The 24,109-nt window shown below is 38.4% G+C and overlaps 1 protein-coding gene and 1 long non-coding RNA gene across 7 annotated transcripts in view; one reads left to right on the forward strand and one right to left on the reverse strand.

Annotated features, from left to right (window-relative positions):
• Window positions 1-703: 703 nt before the first annotated feature.
• On the reverse strand, window positions 704-9,648 carry LOC306901091. Its single transcript, XR_013787359.1, has 4 exons — window positions 9,388-9,648; window positions 6,493-6,639; window positions 5,501-5,588; window positions 704-1,475 (listed from the first exon to the last, which is right to left on the reverse strand). It is a non-coding gene; the product is annotated as an uncharacterized lncRNA (long non-coding RNA).
• ptk2ab (protein tyrosine kinase 2ab) overlaps window positions 2,405-24,109 on the forward strand; it is a 48,876-nt gene continuing 27,171 nt past the window's right edge. Inside the window, exons 1-8 of one of the 6 annotated variants that reach the window (XM_079468597.1) lie at window positions 2,405-2,619; window positions 7,688-7,714; window positions 16,230-16,456; window positions 18,064-18,230; window positions 20,666-20,753; window positions 21,530-21,609; window positions 21,699-21,761; window positions 22,549-22,603. In XM_079468597.1, coding sequence (XP_079324723.1) covers window positions 16,262-16,456; window positions 18,064-18,230; window positions 20,666-20,753; window positions 21,530-21,609; window positions 21,699-21,761; window positions 22,549-22,603 — 648 coding nt within the window. In that variant the 5' untranslated portion in view covers window positions 2,405-2,619; window positions 7,688-7,714; window positions 16,230-16,261. Of the gene's footprint in view, window positions 2,620-3,525; window positions 3,617-7,687; window positions 7,715-14,387; window positions 14,808-16,229; window positions 16,457-18,063; window positions 18,231-20,665; window positions 20,754-21,529; window positions 21,610-21,698; window positions 21,762-22,548; window positions 22,604-24,109 lie in introns of those variants that run through there. The other 5 variants (XM_079468599.1, XM_079468596.1, XM_079468600.1 and 2 more) reach the window with 5 other exon arrangements.

A 24,109-nucleotide genomic window follows, 5' to 3' on the forward strand; every position in this document is an offset into this window, starting at 1 on the left:
TTTGTTTCAGTGTTTTGTTTCTGAAAAGGTTAACTTGAAAGATATACTTCATATTTTTCTTTTTTAGTCACTCAATGCTCACTTTTGGTGTATCACATCTTTAATACTCTGTCTACTGTTAATTAAATGAATCGCATACACATACATTGCCCTTTGAATGTGTCATGTAACCCTATCAGGCTGCTGGTACTGGTTTTGATTAAAGTTAACCTTTCCTTTGCCACTAATATGTGAAAAAACTGCATGTCAAATTATGTGGACATAACCAGAAGCTTTTAAAGCTTAGGGTTGTTTGTATAAATAGTCCAGTATTAGAAATCAATGCTGCGCTGCTGAAATTGGAATGCCCATCTGAACAGTCGCTGTGTAAATATATCGCAGTGTGGCGTATAAGTAAGGTTTTAAGCCTTGTGGCTGTAGAATATAAATAACAATTGAATATATTTTTGTATGAAATTTGCAGTCCTCTGAAAACCTTCCAACATGGCGAAATATGGAATTCGTTGAGGTTTGTGGAACTGACATGCTCACAATTTCCTGAAAAGTCTCAGATCACAGAGTTGAGGTTCATATACCAGCACAGCAGCACTGCCCAAAGATGGATGACGGCCATAATGAGTAGATTGTGTAACAGTATGGCAATCCTTGTGGTGCCTTTGGAGCAGCTTCTGTGATTGTACAAAGAAATGCTCTCCTGTCATGTTTGCCCTTGTTGGGAAAGATGTTTTCATTTATTTATTTCAGATATATCGGGTAAATATTCTCACAGGTCATTTAAAAAAATCATATAAAGTAGAATGGAAGCACATGTTTAGGAACATCCCTTTCATGCTTAAATTATGATAACCTCAGTGAGGATTAGTTTCATTTGTGTTTTTATTGCTTTTAGGGCTTTTTTACTTTAATAAAGTCATTAAATCATTGTGTCAAGACACATTTACTTTTGTATTTAATTCTAACAAGATTACGTTTAATTCTGTACAAACAATGCTATGATAAATTAATACTTGACATATTTTGGGGAATACTGGTGGGAAAGGGAGCAATTTTATTGTCATAAAAGCTAAAAAAACAGGACATTTTTATGATCTGCGCATTATTTGTGGCCAGTAAATGTTCGCAACTTTCTTGAAAACAGAGGTGCCAATGCTTTCTGTCATATCCTTAATCCTTATCCTTATGCTGATATGAGTCTGTATTGATTATGTAAATAATTTACTGAACACGTTGAGCTGGTTCTAGATCCAGATCTCTTGCTTTGGAGGGGTTTGAAGAAGGGGCCCTGGGCTGAATGTTTCCCGCCCATGCAAAGAGCAGCCATTGGCTGAAGTTTAACACTCTGACCCCGGGGTCAGCCATCCAACTGTCAGACGTCATTGGAAGGAATTTTGGGGATGTGTCTGGAAGACAAAGCCAGCACACATCCATCCTCTCCTGAAGTGTGTGTGTAGGCGTACAGCACGCATAATGAATATCTGTGTAATTCAGAAGCAGAAAAACAAGACTGTTTATTCATATATATATATCAGTTCTGATTTTGAATATATTTATGGGTACATTTTTGGATACACTTGACAGCTACACAAGTGTCATGTTTTATGTCATCAACGGTGTGATGCAGCAAGCTAAATTTGCCCTGTTGGTGGCACCATTTCCAAATCAATCGTCTTCATCAGCATTTACAGTATACTTTGCATGTATTAGGTTTTTCGTAAGAAAACGACAAAATCATTGCTTTTTATACCTGTCACTAAAATTAAGTTTTTATTGTTTAACAATATTAGCACTGAAAAGTGTAAGTGGAACATGACTCATTCTTAAATGCGCCTTATTTTTTGATGACCACCTGATAAGTTGGTTAACAATGTCATCGTAAAGGCTCTGGTAACCCAGCACCGGACTGCCAGTGTGTCAGCCATATTGGAGCGACCTGACTGCAGCAGCCAGGGTTTGGGGAACCGATTCGTTTAGCGAATCAATTCGCGCGGACGGTTCGTTTAAATTAGTTGGTTCGTTGCTCGGTTTAGTCATCGCCCCAATAGTCGTGTTTCTTAACCAAATATTTGGTTACGTCTTGTTTTTATTTTGTTTTAGAATAAAGTGTATTTAATGTTTGCATTAAGTATCAAAATGAGCTTGAATTGTGTTCGCCGTTGTATGCTCCTTTAAAATATCTTCTTGCGTTTTGGCAGACGAAAGTTATTCATGTTTGAAATAACTACAGAATGAATGATGACAGAATTTCCATTGTTTTGGTGAACCATCACTGTGAAAGGCAAAATCGGCGTTGTTTTTATTATCTATTCATTAGTATTAATAATTTCTTGTTTGGCGTTGTAATCCATTTAAAGAGTCTCTTTACAGCAGTGATTGAAAACGCTCTGTGAATCGGTTCGATTGAATCAGTATAACCGAATTCATTCACGAACGGACATCACTCCCAGCAGCAGCGAGAGCAAGAGGGAGGATTTCGGCTTCAAATCCCCTACCGACCCCACGGAGCCCGAGCGGACCCACATTCAGCGCTAACACAGGTTTCGACCCCAAACCAACCACTGCGGAATAAAGGGTGTTTATCAAGAGCGAGCGGTTTTTGCAACAGCTGATGAACAGAATACGGTAAATATTGTTCTGTGTTAACGGTTTACATTTAAGGTATGAAATAATAATTGCAATAACTGTGTTAGCCTGGTAGCATAGCGTTAGGTCTTCTTATCTATAGCAGTTAGTTGGACCGGTGGACTGGGTTTTCCTGGGCCAATCTGACATGTTGTGTGCCTTAGATTATGAATGCGAGGCGTGTTGTTGTATAGCAGCGTTGTTAGGATTCCTGTATCATTATGAAATTGCTGATATGAGTCAAACCTCCAAGGTTTTGCAGGACGGGTAAAGGCGAAAGAGACCATACTCCATAATCTCAAGCCATTCCGAATGTTTTCTGCGTCGTGTCACGTTTAACATCAACCTGTATGTTTAGTAACCGTGATACTCTCGGTATGTTCACCGGGGCACGTTTATGTTGAGTTCAGCGTGTTGTGTTAGTATGGTTGTCAGACTGCTTCTGTTCACATGGTGAGCCGAAAACGATAACAAGAGACAAACAATGAAACGAGTTGGCCACGTTTTTTTTTTTAAGTAATAATATCTGCCTATGAATTTTACTCCTGAATTTATGTATCGCATACTTGCGCCTCCAAAGTACCGACAACGTCGACTGTGATCGTTGGAGACTAGTCACCTGCTTGAGGTAACAGTTCGACTAGCATGGGGGTCGAGTTTTAAAATCAATTGCTTATTTGCCCATCAAAGTCGTTTTTTCCCCCCAAAGAATGGAAGTGTAAAACCCTTTCACGAAACTACAGATTCAATACTTTCAAAATAATAATGCACACGTAATTCTTATTTCTGGACTCGCACGTAATCTTTATGGTTTGGCCAATCAGCGCAGCGTCAAATTGAGGGCGGGGCGTTTATACGTGTTCGCGCACCTTTGCAGGTATTCTCTAGCGTTACGTCATTAGTACAGGTAGGGATCGCCGAGGAAACAGCCTCACCCGTTCCGGTGCATGGAAATACACCATGCAGTTCTGGAGTTTTCTAAGCTGTGCCAGTGCAGGTATGTGGGTTTATGCTACAGTGCCGCTGACATTAATCACAGAGGGCGTTGTGTAATGGAAATCATTCATTATTTAAACAGAAGATGGTTTATAACAGGCAGTGAGAGCTCACGTCACATTTAAAACTCATCCAGGTGACTCATCTCAAAATTGAAAACACTGGTGCATAGTCTCGCATGAGATCAGCTGTAAACGAAGGACATTGTCTCCGCTTTTAGGGTGAAGTAGGGCCACACCGAGCCTTATTTCATATTTCCAATGCAAATGGGATCGGAAGAACTCCGGGAGGCTTGGCTTGGTTGCAGAGCTACGCTTAAGGCTATGTTTTTATTTGGTGCTGTATTTCCAGTCAACCTCGAATCTGTCCTCCGACATAAAACAGAAGTGCTTATGTGTACGGTAAAGTCTCGTTTGCTGTATTGTTAAAAGTACAAAGGTTGCTTTTTATTCTTTTTGTTTAGGTATATGATGATAACATCTTCACGCTTGTCCTCTTTTGGATTGTTTGTTTATATTTTTTGCTGTCGGAATGTTGTTTATCTTTATGATTTCTGCCATGTACCATATGTAGGATGTGTGTAATGCATTGCAACATTTTGTTTAGAACAAATTCCTGTGTATTTGACAAGTCTCAACATAGCTTTTGGTCTACTACAGGTATTAGAATGATCCAGCGGGCAGGAATTGTGACTGTTGCTGCTTTTACCGTAAATGAATAGTTCTCTTAAAAATGAAAATGTTGTCTTTGACAGATTAAAAGCAAACAGTGTATTGAAAACAAAGATGCTAAATAAATAAATGTCTCTCCATGCGTTTTGTATTTTTTGTATTCTGAAGAAGAATTAAAGTCAAAGCGGTTGACTAAATAATAATAGAATTTAGTTTTAGAATGATATACATTTTTTTGAACTATTATGTTTACATAATTTTTACATTATTACATTAATTATTCAATACAGAATAAAGTTGCATTTAAACTATTTACATTACTTATTTAAATTACGTAAATATATTTTATTCAGGAACCAAACTAGCTTTTTTTGCATCTTTGTGGTTGGTCCGAGTGACACTATTGATAGCATACTCTTTAAACTTTTGATTCGCTAGTGTTGAATCATACTTATTGTTCGCATCTATCGAATTGCATTCAATGTTTTCTAAAATCCGATTCTTTGTTCCACTGTCAGTTTTGTTACCTGATATGGATTGACGGGTGTTGACTCAGTGTTGGCTGGCGTGAAGGGAGATTTTGCTTGCATGGATTAATATTTTCTATGGTCCCATGACTCGACCCAGCAGTACAAAAAGCTCAAGCTCGGAAAGAAAATCCGATTTAGTTTCTACTACCTGACCGGACAAACCCAAGCATAACCCACTCGAGCCCTAGAATCACATTTTGTCAGGTGTAAATTATTAGGCTAACACTGAATGAGTGGAATGTGGATTTATTCAAGTCAGCTAGGCTTCAGGGTCTGTCTCCACTTTCCTCAGGGCAATTCATTCGAATAAATATTCCAGGCTACTTTTAGTCCATAAATGTGACATGATGACATTTCTTCCTGTTATTATTACTATTGATTGACAAGAGGCCTGGGCTCATAACAGGCTTGGAGCATCCAAGGGTTTAATTTTATTATATTGCAGACCGACAGGGTCAGCACATATAACAGCAATGCCACATTTTCTGATGTACTTGTTATTATTGAGAAATCAGTCATTTAAAAAAATCTTTATTTTTGGGAGGATATTGTCCCTGTAGATATCACATCATCCAAGGAATGGCAGGAAATGATTTATGCTGTAGATACAATTTATAGATGCAGTAGTTATTCCCTGCCATTTCACATTGATTTATAATCAGGACCTTTTGGCCAAATCTTTACCTGAAAACTGGTCTCAGGTCAGGCTCTGTCAGTCAGCACCATGGTGACAAGAATTCATTGGAGTCTCGCAGGCCCAGCTGTGTGGCTGCTGGGAGGGGAGATAAGAGGCAAATATGAGTGATTTTGTGGGGTGCTTTGTGAAGGTCCTGCACTGATGGATGACTTTTGTAGATAATGTTGGAAGCAGTCAGCCCTCTCATCTCCGTCTTTCACACATTTTATTGAAATAACTTCTGAATAACAGCAGACTAGAGATTGGCCAAATCTAACTGGTGGGTGAATATTTGGCTGTTATTCACAAACCAATAAAAGCATCATTTACATTAACATATAGTCATCCAAAGCGATATGTCATAAAAGAGCAATAGTACGATAGGTGCTAATACAAAGTTACTAGTTTTAACAAAAGCTAGACCACTACCTGTTGAGAGAAGAGAGAGGGGTATTTTTTTCTTATTTGTCTGTCAAGTATTCACAGAAGAGATGGGTTTTAAGTCGTTTTTTGAAGGTTCTGAGAGATGTGGTTGACCGGACCGCATTAGGATATCACATATTGGCACTAGTGATCTTTTAGCATCCCTAGGTAGTATGCAAAGAATGAAACCCAGCTCAGTTCAGCTTCTGATGTCAGCGGGTCAAGAAGTAGACTGTAGATTATCTCAATCGAAACCAGCTACCGCGTTTCACAAACCAGCTTGATACCTTGAGCTGTGTTATTGCTATTGAGATAAACATCACTGTGATTTGATTTGAAGATCTTGATAATCTAACACTCTTTCTGGTTAGTGATGAATCAATCAAAATATCATGTGAATGAAACATTTCAGTGTTTTGCTGGTACCCATTAGTCTCACCATTAGGCCTGGAGCTACCGAGACTCGGCATACACCAGGATACACTTCACGCTGCCCTTCTTGGGCTTATATCCGACAGTTTGTGATATTATCGTGTCTTGATTTATGGCATGATGACTGTCAGTTTTTCACACTTACTTTTGGCATCTGTTTTTCTCTGTATTTCTCATTGAGAGGTTTAGATGGATTGGGTTGTTGATAGCTGTATTTATGAGGGGATCTCTCTGGCATAAACTCTAAAGCCAAATGTAGTTGGGATGGAAGAATGAAGCTTGGCAGCCAGTGCTGAAAAATAAAAGGACATAGTTCTGTACTAGAGTATCACAAAGGATGACCTTTCAATTAAAAGCTATTATATTATGCTGCAAAACACGATCCATCATGAACAGAAAGATGCAAAGTCTTGTCATGTTTTGCATGGTATCTTTTTCAGCGGTACACAGTGTGACGTGCTAAATAGCAGTATGCCATTTAAAGTGCAGTGATATTCAGCATCTTTCAGATCAATGTGAAAAGTGATTTAGTGTTTCATGCATAATTAGCTTTCGAATGAGTTTCTATGGTCTTTCTAGTCCAGACACAAAAGTGATAATCTTTATGAAATCTCTTTACTTTGGCCCCAAAAGTTGAGTTGAGTCTTTTCTAAAAGCAAATTTTGGGAAATTTAATTGGCATCCGTAATATGTAGGCTTTCATTTGGCTCAGAGTGGAGTGCCCTTGAGTTTTTTGGGTTTAGATAAACATTTTTATGCTCTACGTCTACACCCAAATAAAGGTGCTTCACGAAGCCATAGAAAAAAAAGGTTCTTCTATCTAAATGGTTTCATAACGAAAAAAAACATTTCTATAAAAGTGTCTTTGTAGCAAAAAAGGTTCTTTAGTTTATAAAAAGATAAGAAAGAAATGGTTCTTTGTGGTACCAAAAATGGTTCTGCTATGTCTTCGCTGTGATATCTACAAAATCTAGATTTACATAAAGCCATTTTTGATTATGAGTGCTTATAGTCAAATGTCCAGCTTTCTGAGTCAATCATTCAAGCTGTAGATGTCATGTGACTCATCTCTGAATTCACAGAAAAAATATTTTGTGACGATGCACACAGTTTCTATTTGGTTATTCCAGTTTTCTGAATAAATTGCCATATGCAATATCTAGTGCTCAATAGTATGAGACTTGATTATCTACTAGATTAGCAGATTAGGTGACAGCTAGAGGGCCCTCTAAACTCACATTGCCTTCCAAAACACCAACATGTTCTTTAGCATCAGTTTTAACTCTTGTAGCTAGGATCTTTTCTCCAAATGTGCTTACGTATTCTTTTTTCCCCCCCAGATATTTCAAGGATATCATATTATGCAGGTAAGATAACCTTTTTTTCCTCATATCTCTGCAATGGATTTCATATTGACCGGCCGAAATGTCAGTCTAACCTTAATTCAACCTTAAATTGGGCAGAGCGTGTTCTGTTCTATAAAGCAGATCAGTACATTCTGTTCCAAAGCCTGTCAACCCCTTTGGGCTACCCATATGACAAAAGAGCTGAATTTAAATATTCCCCACAGTTTTTCTCGTTTGATGTATTATTAATTTATGTGAAAGTGCATTTCATGCTAATAACCGCAAATGTTTAATACAAATGCATCTGTAATTTTACATACGATCAGGTTTAGGGAGAGTCTTAGGCTTGTCTTAATGTGTATCTCTTGTTGTTCAGGTGTGTGTTACTGCTGCATTTACACAGCTCATTCATAGTTTCAGAAACTGGGTTATCCAATCAGATGCAAGATGTCCAACCAATCGGCTGATGTTTGAGAGTTTTACCCTTGATTCTTTCCGCTGCCAAGGGCATTACCGCTGGTGTGAGAGAGGGCCTTTTTTTAGACAGCGGGGTTCCTGTGCGTCTGTATCGCATCTATAGAGGCCATTATTAAGCACAAAAAGGGGCCTATTAGCTGATATTTGAGAACGCAGTTAGTATAGCAGGAAATGACCTGTTCGCCCTCTCTATAGGGAACTAGCGCTTGGAATGAAAATAAATATCTAAAGCAAGCACGAGAAGGTAAAACTTAAATAACATCACAAGGTTTTCTGCATTACAGCTTGCAAAATTGCTAAAGTAACTGGTGTATTGGGGTAAGTGTTTCAGTATATTTCTGCCGATGTAATGGTTCTCCTTATGCTGGATGTATTGACCTTTGCCTGTTGTACTGTAGGATTTCTTGTATTTACCCGCATAGAGATGGTCAGCAACTTTTCATCTTCTGTAGGGTTGTCTCGCTTTCATTTCGGTACTTGAATACGCAACAATATGGAAGGCTTTTGGTCACTTATGGTTAATGTAGTATATAACAACCATTTCCAAAATGCTACTTTGTAATACATTTTTAAAACAAACATGAAGGGTGACACGTAGTAATTAAAATATTTATATATAATATGAAGATGATATGACGTTCCTGTCAGCTGTGAAAATATTTTTTCTGTATGCTTGAATGCGTAGTATTTATTAAAAAACATTAGCTTACCCTCCCTATAAAATGAAATTTCTTCTCTGCATGACGTATGTCTGTCTGGGGTGGGACTGTCCAATGGCCAGGTTTCATACCTCCAACGATCCATTCATTTCCTAAGGGACAAAACCAAACCCCTCCCTATCTTTTTCCTTTTACTAGATGTCATTTATGTCAAATATACATCACAATTTTAAAGAATTACCACTTCATCCTCTGTTTCATATTTGGGATATGCATATTTACAAAACATTGCTGTAGATGGAAATGTGGCATGGTCCAATAGAGAGCATTACATTATCAAGGTATTTGTTTCATCGTATCATACATTTTTAGGCGATATATGTTTTGGTGTCCTTAATCTCCCCTCTGTTGGATGCTGAAACATCCATCAAAATACAAATGTATGATGCAGATAAATGAAATGCCTTGAGAAGGTAAATTAAGCATACAACACAAGTTTATTTATGACTGTTTGTGTGTACTGAAAGCCTGTCCACTGGACAAAAACAGGAAACTCACTTCCTTCCTTCAGCCTGTTGTCACTTTGTCAGGTGCTCATCGGACGTTCCACCAGTGTTCCAACAGATGCAAGCGTCCTCTTAGTGATGCATATTACATGTCGTCTATCCTTATTCGTGAGGTGATTAGTAGTTCTTACGAACAGTAGCTACTGCGTGCTTTGTATTTAAATATCCTGCACAATCCAGAGAATGTAAACAGAAGGTGGACCGCCCAGCCAAATAATACCGGTCAAACCCTTACCCTAGTCAAACCTGATCGGCCGCTTTTTTTGGCCAGGCAGCCTGTGCTCTGTAAACATGAGCGGATCAGCAAATGGCAATCGGTTTCACAGGGATCATTAGCATTTTGCCCCTCCTCTTATTTCATCTGGCCTGATTCGCTCGCTCTCCCAGTCAGTAGAAACTCTCTCTCTCCCATCCCTTCCTCTTACACTCCCATTCCAGCTTGTGAGAATCTCACACACGTTCATCCAGTCGCCGCAGCGTCTTGTTATCTTCGGATCTGGATGAACTTCTGAACGAAACTAAAAGGAAACGTTTTAATGTTTGAGGATTATTCAGCATTTTTGCTTTTGTTCCAGCTTCCGCTGCCGCAGTCCTCCTCTGGATTACTTTGGGATTTCCTTGTCACTTTGAGATCTGTTTCACTGCTCATGTTGGTGTAGGTTAATGAGATTTAAAGAGAGCTTTGGAGGGAGAGACCAGCATGCCTTGCATTATATTCACATAACCGGACATCGATGTGGATCGTTTTAATCTTTGGGACGTCGCATCTGACTGGACAATTCTCTATGACTTCATGCCACCTACCTCAAACTTCTAAAGGGTGTTCCTGGTGGCCCGGTCAAAGTGCGTTTCAGAGGGCCGGGGTCAGCCCCTGCTCCCTATGACTGTGTCGGGAAGTAAAAGAGACGCTGGGCCCGGGAGAGATACGAGAGCGGAGGCCGGCGGATGGAGAGCAGCGGGTGCAGCCCCTTCCCTCTGTGCTGGGCACGAGGAGCCTGTGTCTACTCTTACCCTCCCCCTATGCCAAGTATGTCACCCAGATATAGCGCTGCAACCTGCTTCCAGAAAACCTTAAAGATACTGTTTCGGAATTGTTTTACAGGATGCAGAATATTGATTGCGGTGGTTTAGGAGAATTGAAGGGTGTAGAAGCTTGAATCTGACCTCTGGGTCACCCGTAGAGATGCTGCAGATTGGTTTTGGCGACGTTTGGAAATAGAAATCTCAGGTGGATGGATGTTGTACAGTGCCGTTGGATGTGGGTTAGTTTAATCTCAGATGGTGACTGCTACAGTAGCACATTATTTGTAACTTGGCGTTGACAGTTTTTTTAAGTGAAGTTTTTAATTGATATTAAATAAACCCTATAATAAATATTTATATTTTACATTATGTTTCATCTAACTTGACTGGCAGTGCAGTAAATCTTCACTTTTTGAGTGAACAATATTTCATCGTTTACTCACCCTCATTCCAAACCTGTATGACAATCTTACTTCCGCAGAACACAACAGAAGATTATATAAATAACGTTGGTAAGCAAAGAACACCGGACTCCGTTGACTTGTATGGGCACAAAACCAGAGACATTTCTCAAAATATCATCTATTGTGTTCCGTAGAAAGAAAAGCATATACAGGTTTTGAAGGACATGAGGTTAAATAAATAATTTCTCACACGTTGTATCTCATATCTCATAAATTTCTAAAGCAAATGACTTAGTCATAGGGGATAGTTCAGTGTATCTTTACTCATCATTTACTCAGGTTGTTCCAAACATATATAAATGTCTTTGTTCTGCTAAACACAAAGGAAGACCTGAGGGTGAGTAAATTATGACAGAATTATAATTAAATATTATTTTGTGGTGAACTACCCCTTTAAATTCAATTTGTGTCCATAATAAACCGAACCCTAATCTAAAATGTTCTTACATGTACATCCAGCCAAAAGGTATTTGGTTCCATTTGTTCCTGAAGGGATGAAGGAAGATGTGAATGATCTCTGTAATGCAAGACTGATTGCTGATTAGACTCTTACTCATTAGTCTGAGTTTAATGAACAATCAGAGAGCTCATGTCAGTCTGATTATCTGCCCGCTGTCATCAGTGTAAGAGGCGTCAGTCGTGTAGGTGGACCTATTACTGAGGCGAATTCCCACCTGAGCTCAACTGTGCGTGTGGGATGCTGAATACGAAGTGTGTTATAGTTTTATTATTAGAGAGAGGTTTCTTGTCTCATTGTGGGCTACTGTTCATTCCTAGACTGAAATTGGTGATGTGGCTTTTAGGACTGAGCCTCTCAGTGAATCTCAGTTATGTTGGTGTGTTGAATGGAGATTGTGTTCTGTCTTATAAAATTGAACAACACATTCACTTATTGATATAGCAAGCACACTGCTTGACAGACATTTTTACAGCTCACGGACGATTTCACCCCAGCTACACAGAGGTTGGATTTTCAAAGTCAACAGCAACTTGAATATTTAAAGTTCACTTCAAAATAAGCCCCCATTGACTTTCCATAGTAATTTGGAAAGTCAATGGGGGCTTATTTTAATGTGAACTACTTTAAATAATTAGAATTTGAGTTTTTATCGTATTTTACAGTGTTGTGGTCAAGTTTTAGGCTCTTGTTGACATTTTAATGAGAACTGCTTCGAGATTGCATCCCCTTCATGAGAGCGGTTCTGACTATCCAGACCAAATGGATGAAATTAGATTTCCTGCATGGCTTGTCTCCCCCAAGAGGAAACTTTCTTTTTTGAGCACCAATACAGTTTAAAGAAGCTTTCAAAGATTAGATTTGGCATTGTGTATCAGAGAAGAATGATACAGTAGTGAAAACCAGGAATGTAGGTATTGTTATGACAAGAAAGGGAAAGCCATATACTTCTCTTCAATTTATGAATTATAAATTGGCTGCTTGAATCTCTTAAAAAACCATTTTATATTTTACAGAGTTCCTCTCTGAAGCGGAAGTATATTAGAATTTGTTTGAGCATTAAGAATCATGAAATTTTAAATCCATTAAATGTATAATTGCCATACGGTGTGATACAGATGAAAGGTATGAAAATCGAACCCATCTATAAGCCGAGAACAAAGAAATGACGACAACAAAAGCCATGGCCATGAAAGAGCACATAAAAAGAGTAGGAAATCTTTACTTTTATCATTCCTTTTTCATCTCCAGGTCTGCACATCTACTAAGCCAAAGAAGTATCAGACTCCTCCCTCTTCTTTCCATTCTTGTTCTTCCTGCTCCTGCCTGTAGAGAAATTGAGGATGAAATCGAAATAAACCACTTCAGAGGCACAGACCCATTTATTTATTTTACCTTCTTTTAGGCCTGCAAAGAATCAGTTTGTTTGCTTGAGGCCGTTGCTCTCCTCCTGTTCAAGGACACCAAATCCGCTGCCTGTGTGTCTGTGTAGAATTACCCCATGAAAGTGTCTTTCTCAGAGGTTATCTGAGAGCCCCTCCAGACATCGTCTCAGTTGAACCTATAGTTTAGGAGGAGGGAGAGATGAGGGTGGGGAGGCAGACCACTCTCACTATCAGATGTCTCGGCTTGCATTTCTGAGTTCACATTTTGTGTGGGAATTAGTCTCTCTTTTGAACTCTCTCTCTTGTTCTTCTTAAGTAAAGTCAGGGTGAAATTTGTTGAATACTTTGCCTAGGTGAACTGTATGAAGCATTCAGCATTCGCAGTTGCAACATTAAATATTTGTTTGTTAGGTTAATAAACAAATTAGACACTTAAAAGTTGCTTTCCAGATTACCAGATCCACCCATTAACTTATATTGTATGGACACCAAACCAATGCATGTGGTTGCCAGTTAACAACATTCTTCAAAGTATCTTCTTTTGTGTTCTGCAGAAAAAGGAAATTCATACAGGTTTGAAATGACAAGAGGGTGAATAAATGATGGGTGAACTATGACTGTAAGTTCATTAACTTGGGTTAGCTTTTAAAGGAAAAGTAAAGCTCAAAGTAATAAATACTTACTCGTGACATTCTAAACTCGTATGCTCTGTTTTCTCTTTTGGGCATTCGTGCGTATTTGATTTTATGTGCGTTGAATGAACGTTCTTATTTGTTTTGATCTAATGCAGCTCAACCTGTTCTCTGTAAATAGCAGACGGATCTAAACACAATGTTCTCAGGTGTGCATCCGCCGTAAGATTAATGATCTTTGAGGCATTTTTTATTACTTTTCTGAGAAGTGTTAAGATCAGCTTGTACAGTTTGTTAAAACCTACGGGGAAGATGTTGGTTTTGCCGCAGTGCTGGTGAGATGATGTCAGAAATATTGATCATTGTTTTAAGAGCTGATAAAAATAAATAAAAGCGTCATCATCTTTACGACAGACAGGTGTTGTCCCACATAATAAATTGTAAGGGAAAGATGGATATCGAGTTGCTTGACATTTGTTCATTACTATTCATAAAGTATATTCATTCATGTTTTATAGTTTTTTTTATAAATAACTGATTTCCAGAATTAAGAAGTTTGACTAAAAGTAAAAAAAACTGGTCTCAAGTGAACACCACACCACAACTATTATGTTACAGAAGTCAGAGGACCATTGAGATTTAAGATTTTATTCCAGCTCATGAACAAAATAACATTAAAAGTCAGTCAAAGTCCATTAGAATTTAAAGAGATTGCACATTTATTGTTATCGTTCTTGGTGTGAATAGGGTTTATTTAAATTAATAAGATCTTGTAATAAGAAGTTAATTTATTATTCAGATTTAGTTTAGAAGCTAAACTGATCAGTAAAGACCCTTGGTGTGTACAACTGTAGTAATAAAACATGATAACAAATTTAACTAAATGTTAAATGTATCACAGAGTTTGCCAGAAACCCCTCACACACTGTGTGAATGGTAGAGTTTGAGTTTTGTTAACTCTGAGCTCTTCCTTCATCTGTCAGATATGTGTGTAAACTCCTCCTTCTGGCCAAGGTCCTACTCGGCCACGTGTGTTTACTTGTGTGCGAGTCTGTGCGGGCCAGTTCGCGTGCTTGCGGTTTTCGGGTGGTATAATGTTAGTGTTGTGAATTTAGGGCCATTGTTTGCAGGTCTTTTGCTCTGGGCCACACGAGACATTGGAGAGTCAGGACACATTCTGATGCAGGATGTGATGTCACCCAAAGGAAGCTACTTGAGTGTATTGTGTCTTTTTCAATATGTGTGCACAGGCTGGACTTTTAGTACAGAAGGTCTGATAGTTTGAAAATGTGGATTTGGAGTATGCTGTTCTTTGGACCCCTTAAAGTGAATGTGTGCTTTGGACTCAAGTACATTTGACTACACGGTGTTTATGTTTTCAAAGGGCTGTTTGGGCCCTGTACTATTGAGATCCGCACTGGCGTGTACCTGCTGGCCCTTCTTCAGAAAAGGTAGGAGAGGGGGCTTAAAACTGAGCGAACTAAAAACGGATTACACAACATATACTCAGCGGTACCTTTGAATAGATTTTCTTTCCTGTTTTTTCTGTTTGGGGATGTATCTTGCTTGTGATTGATCGTACATTTGTTTACTATGTGAATATCGGTATTGTCTATAGATGCTAATCGAATGACATACATTGTAATCAAAATGTTGAATATAAACGTCATCAATTATGCTTATCAACACTAATAATGAAGAAAAAAAACATACACTAACCCTCTTCTATTAACAGTTAGTGGTCTAGCTTTTGTTGAAACTAGTAACTTCGTATTAGCACCTATTGTACTATCGCTCTTTCTATGACATATCGCTTATTGCTCCCCGAACTCTTGGATAAAAGCGTCTGCTAAATGACTAAATGTGAATGTAATAAACCAATATCATTAATAGAATCATCATAGTAAAAATATAGCTTTCCTGTAGCTCAGTGGTTAGAGCATGGCACTTGCAACGGCAAGGTCATGGGTTTGATCCAAGGGATTGCACATACTTAGAAGACATAGTATAATACAATGTTAATTTGGATAAAGGCGTCTGCCAATTGCGTAAATTTAAGCTATAGACAAATGCTGTTAAGGATTGTGGGAATGTTTTGGGAAGTTTGGCTTGACCTGGAACAGTCAGCCATTATTGTGTTGACCTTGCAGCTTTGGAATGCCGCACCGTGCCATCATGAATCGTTGCACTTGAAGCTGCGCACACAGAATATCTCGTATTATCATGAAGTCCTCAAGGCCACTTGTCTGCCGTGCATGCAGGAGGCATCTGTCCGTCTGAAGTGTGGCTGTCTGGACCTTTTTTTTATTTCTCCACAAGGGTCCATCCTCGTGTAAGTTAAATATTGAGCTAATTGAACAGTCTGCTCATCTTCCTCATCAGTGAAGATATAAAGCCTATGGGATCTTGGGATGACCTTACTGCAGTTTTAGTGACATGTTTGTGGCAACTTGACAAAGGGTTTTCATTGTCTTGTCTGTGTGTTTTGATTTATCTGCGCATCCTGCAATAGACATGAATGTTTGGTGGTCTGATTTATGTGTCTGGCTGTTGAAGCCTGAGGCGGGTTTTGACTGCTACATTGATTTTAGAGGATGTGAATGAGAATATTCACTAATGCAGGGAGCTGTTTACTGTTATCATTTAAAAAAAAATACACTTTAAAGACATGCATACACCGCATGCAAGCTGATAATGCGCATTACACGATAGCAGCAATTATGGTTGCTTTTTCAATCTTGCATTTAATGAATGTAATGTCCTGCAAGGGTTAAGGTTTTAGAAACCTGTACCCAAATGTTGACTTTCTTTTGCCTGTGGAACTTGTGGTCATGTGGTATTACATCATGCATTCTCTTCTCCTGTCTCTGCAGAATATGACAGACAGTTAGCACCCACCAAAGGCATGGCAGCGGCTTACCTGGACCCCAACCTGCCCCATGCCCTGAACCAGGGGGTGAAGCCTCGCTTCAGCGCGGGGATGGAGCGGACGGCGGGGGCTCCGGAACGGGTGCTCAAGGTCTTCCACTACTTCGAGAGCAGCAGTGAACCCTGCACTTGGGCCAGCAACATCAGACACGGGGACTCCACCGATGTCAGGGTGAGTGAGATCTGGATCGACATCTAAATGTCTCCTGGATAAAAAATTTGACCGTTTTAGACTTCCAGTAGTGGTCACCATATCAGGGTCACAATATCGGGTTTGGACAATGTTGGGTTATTTTTAAACTGTTCGTATTGAGCTGTTCGTATAGGACAATATGGGAAGCGGATTATGTTAGATTTAACTTTTCCAACTCAGACAATATATTTATTAAAGAATGAACAATATATTTGGTAAAGTTTTTGTTTCCTATTATTTTAGTTTTATTTAAATAAAAAAAAAGATTTAGGTTATCTAGTTTACAGTCGAGATGCACCACCAATTATACAGTGATATCCGCCTATGTCGAGTTTGAATATTAAATGTAATTTCTTTTTCTTTTCTGAATGTTATTCTTAACATTTTGTATATACCGTACAGAACACAAATTCATTGCCTTGATTTAGTTAGATGCCTCTTTTGATTGACCGTAATCGTCCTCAGGTGTTTTTTAACTATCGGTCGATAGCCGATACTGGTTATTTGCCGATATATATATATAAGTGCATCTCTATTTTAAACCAAACAAGAATTGTGCTCTAAACTAAAGTATACGTCACCGCAAATAACCCTGTATTTAGTGAGGGGACATATAGTGCCACTGCACTTGTATCCCCCGTCTTTTGTGAGATTTAGTTTGTAGTGTTCTCCTTCATCTCTAAATAGAGTATTTGTGCTGTTTTATTTTCTCAAACTTTAATCTTATTGATAATGACATCGTCTTAGACTAGCACGGCACGACAAATCCTTTTGCAGAAAAAGGAGCATAACAATATTTCCTCTGAGCTCCAGGCCATGCAGCGTTGTTCAAAATTCAGCCTGGCGTTCGTGTAGAGCGCTCTTGGTAAAACCCCTCAGACAATGCATGCTGCTCTAAATTATTTAAAAGGGTTAGTTTTTGAAGGCAAGAAGCTGTGCGACTTCAAAGTGCATTGTCCTTCTCTTATCGCTTGCGCAGATGGAGTTTTTTTGCTGTTTTATGCAGGTTTACACCTAATGCTCTTCTGGTTTAACTCAGACTATTTTGACTAATTCAGTATGTGAAAGTCAGGGTTATTTTGATAAATAGCCTACAGTTAATCTGCGTTTTGTCTCTTTAATATGTCAGATGCGTATGTAGACGTGTTATATTACTGGTATTTGATGTCTGTGAGGGGACTTAATCAGCTCTGATATGTTATTCATCACACACTAATGTAACTTATTAGATCTGCTTTAATGCATTTTGCAGTTCGCATAATGAATTCAATAACGTTTTTCTATCCTGTTAGACATAATGTATCATGTTTCAGCAGAATCTTGCGCACCCCATTCGCTCTCTCACTTGTCCGCCAACCCTCTCTTCCTTTTATTTGTACACAGAACTTATTGACCCACCGCATGACACAATAATCAATGAGACGTTCTACTGAAACGCTTCTGATCTTCAGGATCGTCTCAGTTCAGATGTTTGCTGCCTTCAATGTTTTATGAAAGATCAACATAAACATTTAGAGCTATAGTGTACATTCCCTGTCTGTTGTTCTTGCATGTATGTCAGTGTTTTGTGTGTTTGTTTGTTTCAGGGCATTATACAAAAGATTGTTGACATCCATAAGGTGAGATGCGTGTCCTGCTTCGGTCTGCGTCTGAGCCACCTAAGGACAGGCAAAGTTCATTGGCTCCACCCTGACATGGGCGTGTCTCATGTGAGGGAGAGGTACGAACACAGCCATCCACAGGACGAATGGAGGTGAGTTTGTGTTATCATAGACATATAAGCATCATAATGACGGTTTAAAAATAAATCTATAAACATACAGAATCAAATGTATATTGTATTGCCATTGCAGGTTCCTTGCAATACCGGCAGGAAACAGTAGGGCCATTCAGGGACATCAGTAAAGATTTAGATATTGCTAGATGTATAGAACAGATGTATCTTTGATGTTTTAGAATTGTTCTTCCTTGTCTGTCAGTCTCAACTGTCAGTTTGCGTTCTGCTGAATCCAGTGATGGTGGATGAGAAAGCTATTGAATTATGTGAACGTATAATTTAACTCTGTGGTTCTCAAACAGGTTTTGGGGCATATTATGAAATGTATATTTTACATAGAGATTTATCATAAATTGTATGCAATCAAACATCAGAACAAAAGAGTTGATTTTCCAGCATTGCACAACTGAATATGTTTTTGGTTTAATTAAAAATCTAAGTTTAAGATTCTAAGTCTTTATTTTGGAGGCAGCAAAGCGATGCACTATACACAAAGGGGGCCTTACAACAAAAAGGGTTAAATACAACTGAATTAACTACATATAACAAGATTTATGTTTCAGAATACATCCTTTCTATATGTAGTTCATGGCTTTTTTATTAGGATTACACTGCACATTGTTCTCTCGTACAGCATCTAAGTGAATGTGCTGTTCATCTTTAAAGGATAAAAGGATAATGATGGCTGATGAATAATTCATATGGTGAGCAGTAAGATGACAGCAAAATCTGCAACACCGTGTGGTCCGTTGACTGGGCGGAGCTTCAAAATAAATGTAGATGTCATTTTTATCGTAATGAAGCTGAATGAAGCGATTGTGCTTAATTTGTAATATTGTTTATATTTCGTTCATAAAGCCCAGAGCTGTTCTCTCCATTATCTTTCTTTAGCCCTTCATTTTGAATGAATAGGCTTTCTATCCGTTTGTGGGGAAGTTAGCTGTTCAAAGGATGAGTTTGATTCTGTGTACCCTCCGGCATGTCTTTATGATGAGAAACAGAGCTCTGATAATACGCTGCCTTAGCTATAAAGAAAAAATTACCCTCCGCAAACGCTGGTCAGCAGGTTAAATTCCTCTGCAGAAATAGGATTTGGCTAAAGGGTAGCTTGTGTTTTTCATTGTCTGTGATCTTTTTTCCTGGGTGGAATAGTATTATTTTTACCACAGCCTTAAATACAGTCTGATACACTTATCATATGGAGAAATCCAAACAAGGTTAGTTTTAGCAGTAGTGTTGTGTGGTGTTGGTGGTATCTATGTCAGAAGAAAAATGTTGATGCATTGGATTTACTAGTGATTCTTAATGCATGAGGAAAAGAAAGCTAAATTCTGCTAAAGCCTACTTGTGGAGGGTTGATCTAACTGTAAAGTTTTTTTTACTTAACAGTGATCCTGTAGCTCAGCCGGTGGAACATCGTGTTAGCAACACAAAGGTCATGGGTTTAATCCCCAGGGAACACAAATGCTAAATATTACCTTGATGTTGCTTTGGATAAAAGCATCTGCCAAATGCATAAAGGCAGATGGATTTCAAGCTTTTATGTTAAAGCACAGCCTGCATGCAACGGTCAATCTTTGTTTCATTTGCTTTCCAGACAATTAAATGTCAAAAGTTGCAACGACATGATTCCAGTTTAAATATATATTAGAATATGTTAAGCAGCAAATGAATAATGTTTTGGTAATCATGCAGATTAAAAAGGAATCTAGAATTTTCTGGAAGTTTCTCAACACTGTGACGGAAGGTTTCAAAGTGTTTACCTTTCTGTGTGCTCATTGTCTGATCTCCGTGTCCTACCAAATCCAAACGTCCACAAATTTCCAATGCAAAAGATCCCTTACCCCCACAAAGTGCATGATGTCCTTCTCTGTTGTATTTATTTGCACCGAACATTTTGTTTGTCCCAATGTTATGTTTTTGTCAAATGGTGGGTAGTGTATGTTATCTGCAGCTGATATGAAGAAAGATGTTTTGAGTGTGTCAAGCAGGTGCTACAGCATTCGGGCTTTTGCTCAATTCGAGATACGTGTACAACTAATTTGGTGTAATTGCGAGCAGACAGTGAGCCACATGTGTGAGAACGGTGTGTAAATTTACCTTCCCGATTGACAGATGTTGAGAGCTGGCATGTTTGCATCTTAATTGTGTGGTTTGACAGACTTTATAAGATGCATCTGACTGGAACATTTAGTCAAATAAAAAGGAACAAACATTCAAAACAAATGCACACAATAAATATGACGCATTGGATGGCTTCATTTCTCCTACAAGTAGAAATCGAGTTGTGATTGGTCAGGCTATGTGACTGCAGCCTGTCATTTATCACCACAAGGTCACTTTTTAAGAGCTATTGCGCAACACTTCAGTGTTTTGTTATTTCATTATTTCTTCCTCCATTTTCTATTCAGATATGAGTTACGGATTCGATACTTGCCCAAGGGATTTTTAAACAAGTTTACTGAGGACCAGCCGACTCTCAACTACTTTTATCATCAGGTGATGCATAGTTTAATCTGAATGCTCTCTAAAGACCATTGCACATTGAGTCCGGAATTTGCGTCCGAAATGTCTGCACGTTTAAAAAACCTCACGTTGTGTCAATCACATTTACAATACACACAATGACTCCGATATTTTCGTCCGACATAAAAAAGTCAGACTGGGTTAGTTTTTCTTCGTTTTTCGCATCCGTAGGAAGCATTTTGAGGGACTTTTTGACAATTCAGAGACACCGTATAAACGAGCGCCAAAAACGCATACGAACATTTCGGACTGTATGTGCAAGGACCTTATGTCTGTAAATGTTACTGCTTGTGTTCCTGGACCTCTGTTAGCCCATATACAATGAGGTACTGACATTATCAGTCGAACCTGCAATTATTTAAGGGAGATAGTGGGGTTCACGGTGTCGTTCTGTGATTTTCTTGCATGTAAGTCAGATAAACAAATTGTACTGGATTCTAGAGATGAACTGAGTATCTATAACATTGATAAAACTTCAGTTTATTTTAATTTGTTGAGGGAACTCTTCATTATTTGTTTTTCATGAATACCATATAAACTCTGTGTTATTGTATGTTTAACATGGATATTTTAATGAATGCTTAGGCCCTATATTTGTTTATTTGACCCACAAAATCGGTCTTTCATTTCTTCTTCCAAGGCAGAAATGAAATAAGTTTTGTCTTTTTTCACACAGCATTTTTTTGCAAGTTTAAGTAAATGGTGCTTTTTCATGGCCTGATACGGTATTTGATGTAAAATGCTTCCAGGTGAAAAGTGACTATAAGATGGAGATTGCTGACCAAGTCGATCAAGACATAGCACTTAAGCTAGGCTGCCTTGAAATTAGGTATGCGAACATGATACATCAATTTATAAATGTCTTACCATGACTTTACGACTAAAGATTGAACACATGTTTTCTTTTCTGTGTTTCAGGAGGTTTTTCAGGGACATGCGTGGTAATGCCCTGGATAAGAAATCAAATTATGAATTGTTAGAGTAAGTCATTGCTGGCAAAGACACCTGTGTAGGACTCGTTTGCATTGGATTGTAATCTGGTCAGGCGCATTGTGACCATCAATCAACGTGACGAGTGTCAGGCGATTTTTATGTACATACTGTAATGTTGAAGTGCTGCGGTACGCAATAAGATCACAGCCAATCAGAACGAAGTGGATGAGTTTCTATTTGCGTTCCGTTTAAGCTTTCGGTGTAGGCGAGGCTACACGGTTGAGTGCTACAGAAATGAAAACCAACCGACACAATGGATTGTTAATGTAACGGTTGGTTTAAACTGGAATTGGATTAACATGAAAGACAGACCTTTATTGCATGTAGCTGTGTTACACTGTGCCTGGTTAGTAGGACACTGTGTAAAATCTATTTGACTAAAAAGTCATCAGGCTCTTATATGTGTGTCATAGAGCACTGTTGAATTATGATGTAACACTATTAGTGAATAGTGTTACATCTTTTCGTTCAGATGTGTGTATATGGGTCAGAATAACTAGTCCGTTTTGCTTGGCCCTCTGAAACCTGTGTGATCTATTTATAGTAAAGTATAATTGATCTTTGCTTATCTCCTGCATTGGGGCAGGGTCTCCATCACTCGAGGACCCACATCTAATGTTTCTCTTTAAAATGTTTAACCATTTTGACTTTTAACATGGTTAGTTTAAAACATTTGGCACGACGTGGATTTAATGATTAATTGTGGGCAGAATTGTTTGCGTGAACTGATGTTTTAAGACCACAGTGAATATCTTTCTGTGTTCTCTCCCTGCAGAAAGGATGTCGGTCTTCGGAGATTCTTTCCAAAGAGTTTATTAGACTCAGTGAAGGTAATGAGACATTTCTGCTGCTCCTACAATCCCTTCTTACATTGTTCTTGTTTCATCATGAACCTATAAATCACGGTTAAAATCGAATGAACACACAGCCGTGGAAAAAAATTAACAGTAACGTTTGATAATGAATGATCTTTCATTTTGTTTCTTTTTTTTCTGAATTTATTATATACAATATAGGTATATGTGTTTAGGTAAAATTATTATTATTTTTCATTTGATAACCAACATTTTTATTGCAATTTTCATGTGTCTTGTCATGCTGTCACTCTTTCACACTGCTGTTGGATGACTTAATGTCACTCCAGAGGTCATGTTTTGTTGAAATTCAGCAGACACTAGACTGGAATGGCCACAATGCATCTAAAAATGCTGATTAAAATAAACATTTGAAATGTTTTTTTAATTTTTCCCGCGGCTGAATTTTAAATGTTAAGAGAGGTCTAGCAACCAGTTTGTATTTCATTAATAATTCTTCTAGGTTTGGACCTGAATGTTTATCTTCTTTATTTATTGTATCTGAAGAAATGTTGATGTTATTACCTTGCTGGCTTCCTCCATGCCCTCAGACCCATGAGATGTTATGACCCAGTTCTGCTCTTTCTGTCTCTCTTAGGATGAACTGAGGGAAACTGTTCTAATGACATGCAGTTTGTTAGAGAGCCAGTTTCCTTTTCCACCTGACCTATCTACTCAATAAATGTAATACTGTACTTTTTGGAGTGGACGTCAGGTTTTATTTTATAATACTTAAAGTTTTGCTCCTAGAGGTGACGCTTATTTCTCCATTTCTGCTCGTTGCATCATAAATTGAGACGTTAAATTGCCGTTCGGCACTCTTGTTCGTTCCACAGGGATTTCTCTGTTCTGTAACGATCTTATTTTGTCGCGATCGCTCTGTTTTGCTCTTCCCCTGTATATTCATTCTACCCCAGAGCAGCCTGAGATCGCCTCCTTTTCATTGGTTGTCACGGAAACCAAAGCCCGTGTCAGAAAACAGAGAGTTATGGGCCGCCTTTGTTTTTAATTAAGATCCTTTAGCGTCGCGCATATTTTAAAGCTCTTCACGAGAGGACGCTGATTTGAATGACCTAATTATCATCTCAGAATAATAAATACTTTAAAAGTGTGTGCATAATTTGATTTAATGTTTGGAATTTAGATTAAGCTTCCCAATTAAGAAAGAGACATGGGCTGACTTGTCATCATCGTTCTACAGAGATGGTTTTAGGAAATCACTTTGCGCCATTAGATCACTTAAAAGGATAGTTCACCCAAAAATGTAAATTCTGTCAGCATTTAGGATTGTTCCAAACCTGTATACATTTTTTTGTTCCGATGAAAACAGGAAGATATTTGGAAGAATTTAAGTAAACAAACATCTCATCCCCCATTTACTGTCATAGTAGGGAAAATAACTACTTTGGGAATCAATGGGGGATGAGATCTGTTTGGTTACTGACATCAAATATCTTCCTTCGTGTTTAGCAGAAGAAAGAC

Source organism: Barbatula barbatula, assembly GCF_947034865.1.
Source record: "Barbatula barbatula genome assembly, chromosome: 12".
Lineage (NCBI taxonomy): Eukaryota > Metazoa > Chordata > Actinopteri > Cypriniformes > Nemacheilidae > Barbatula > Barbatula barbatula.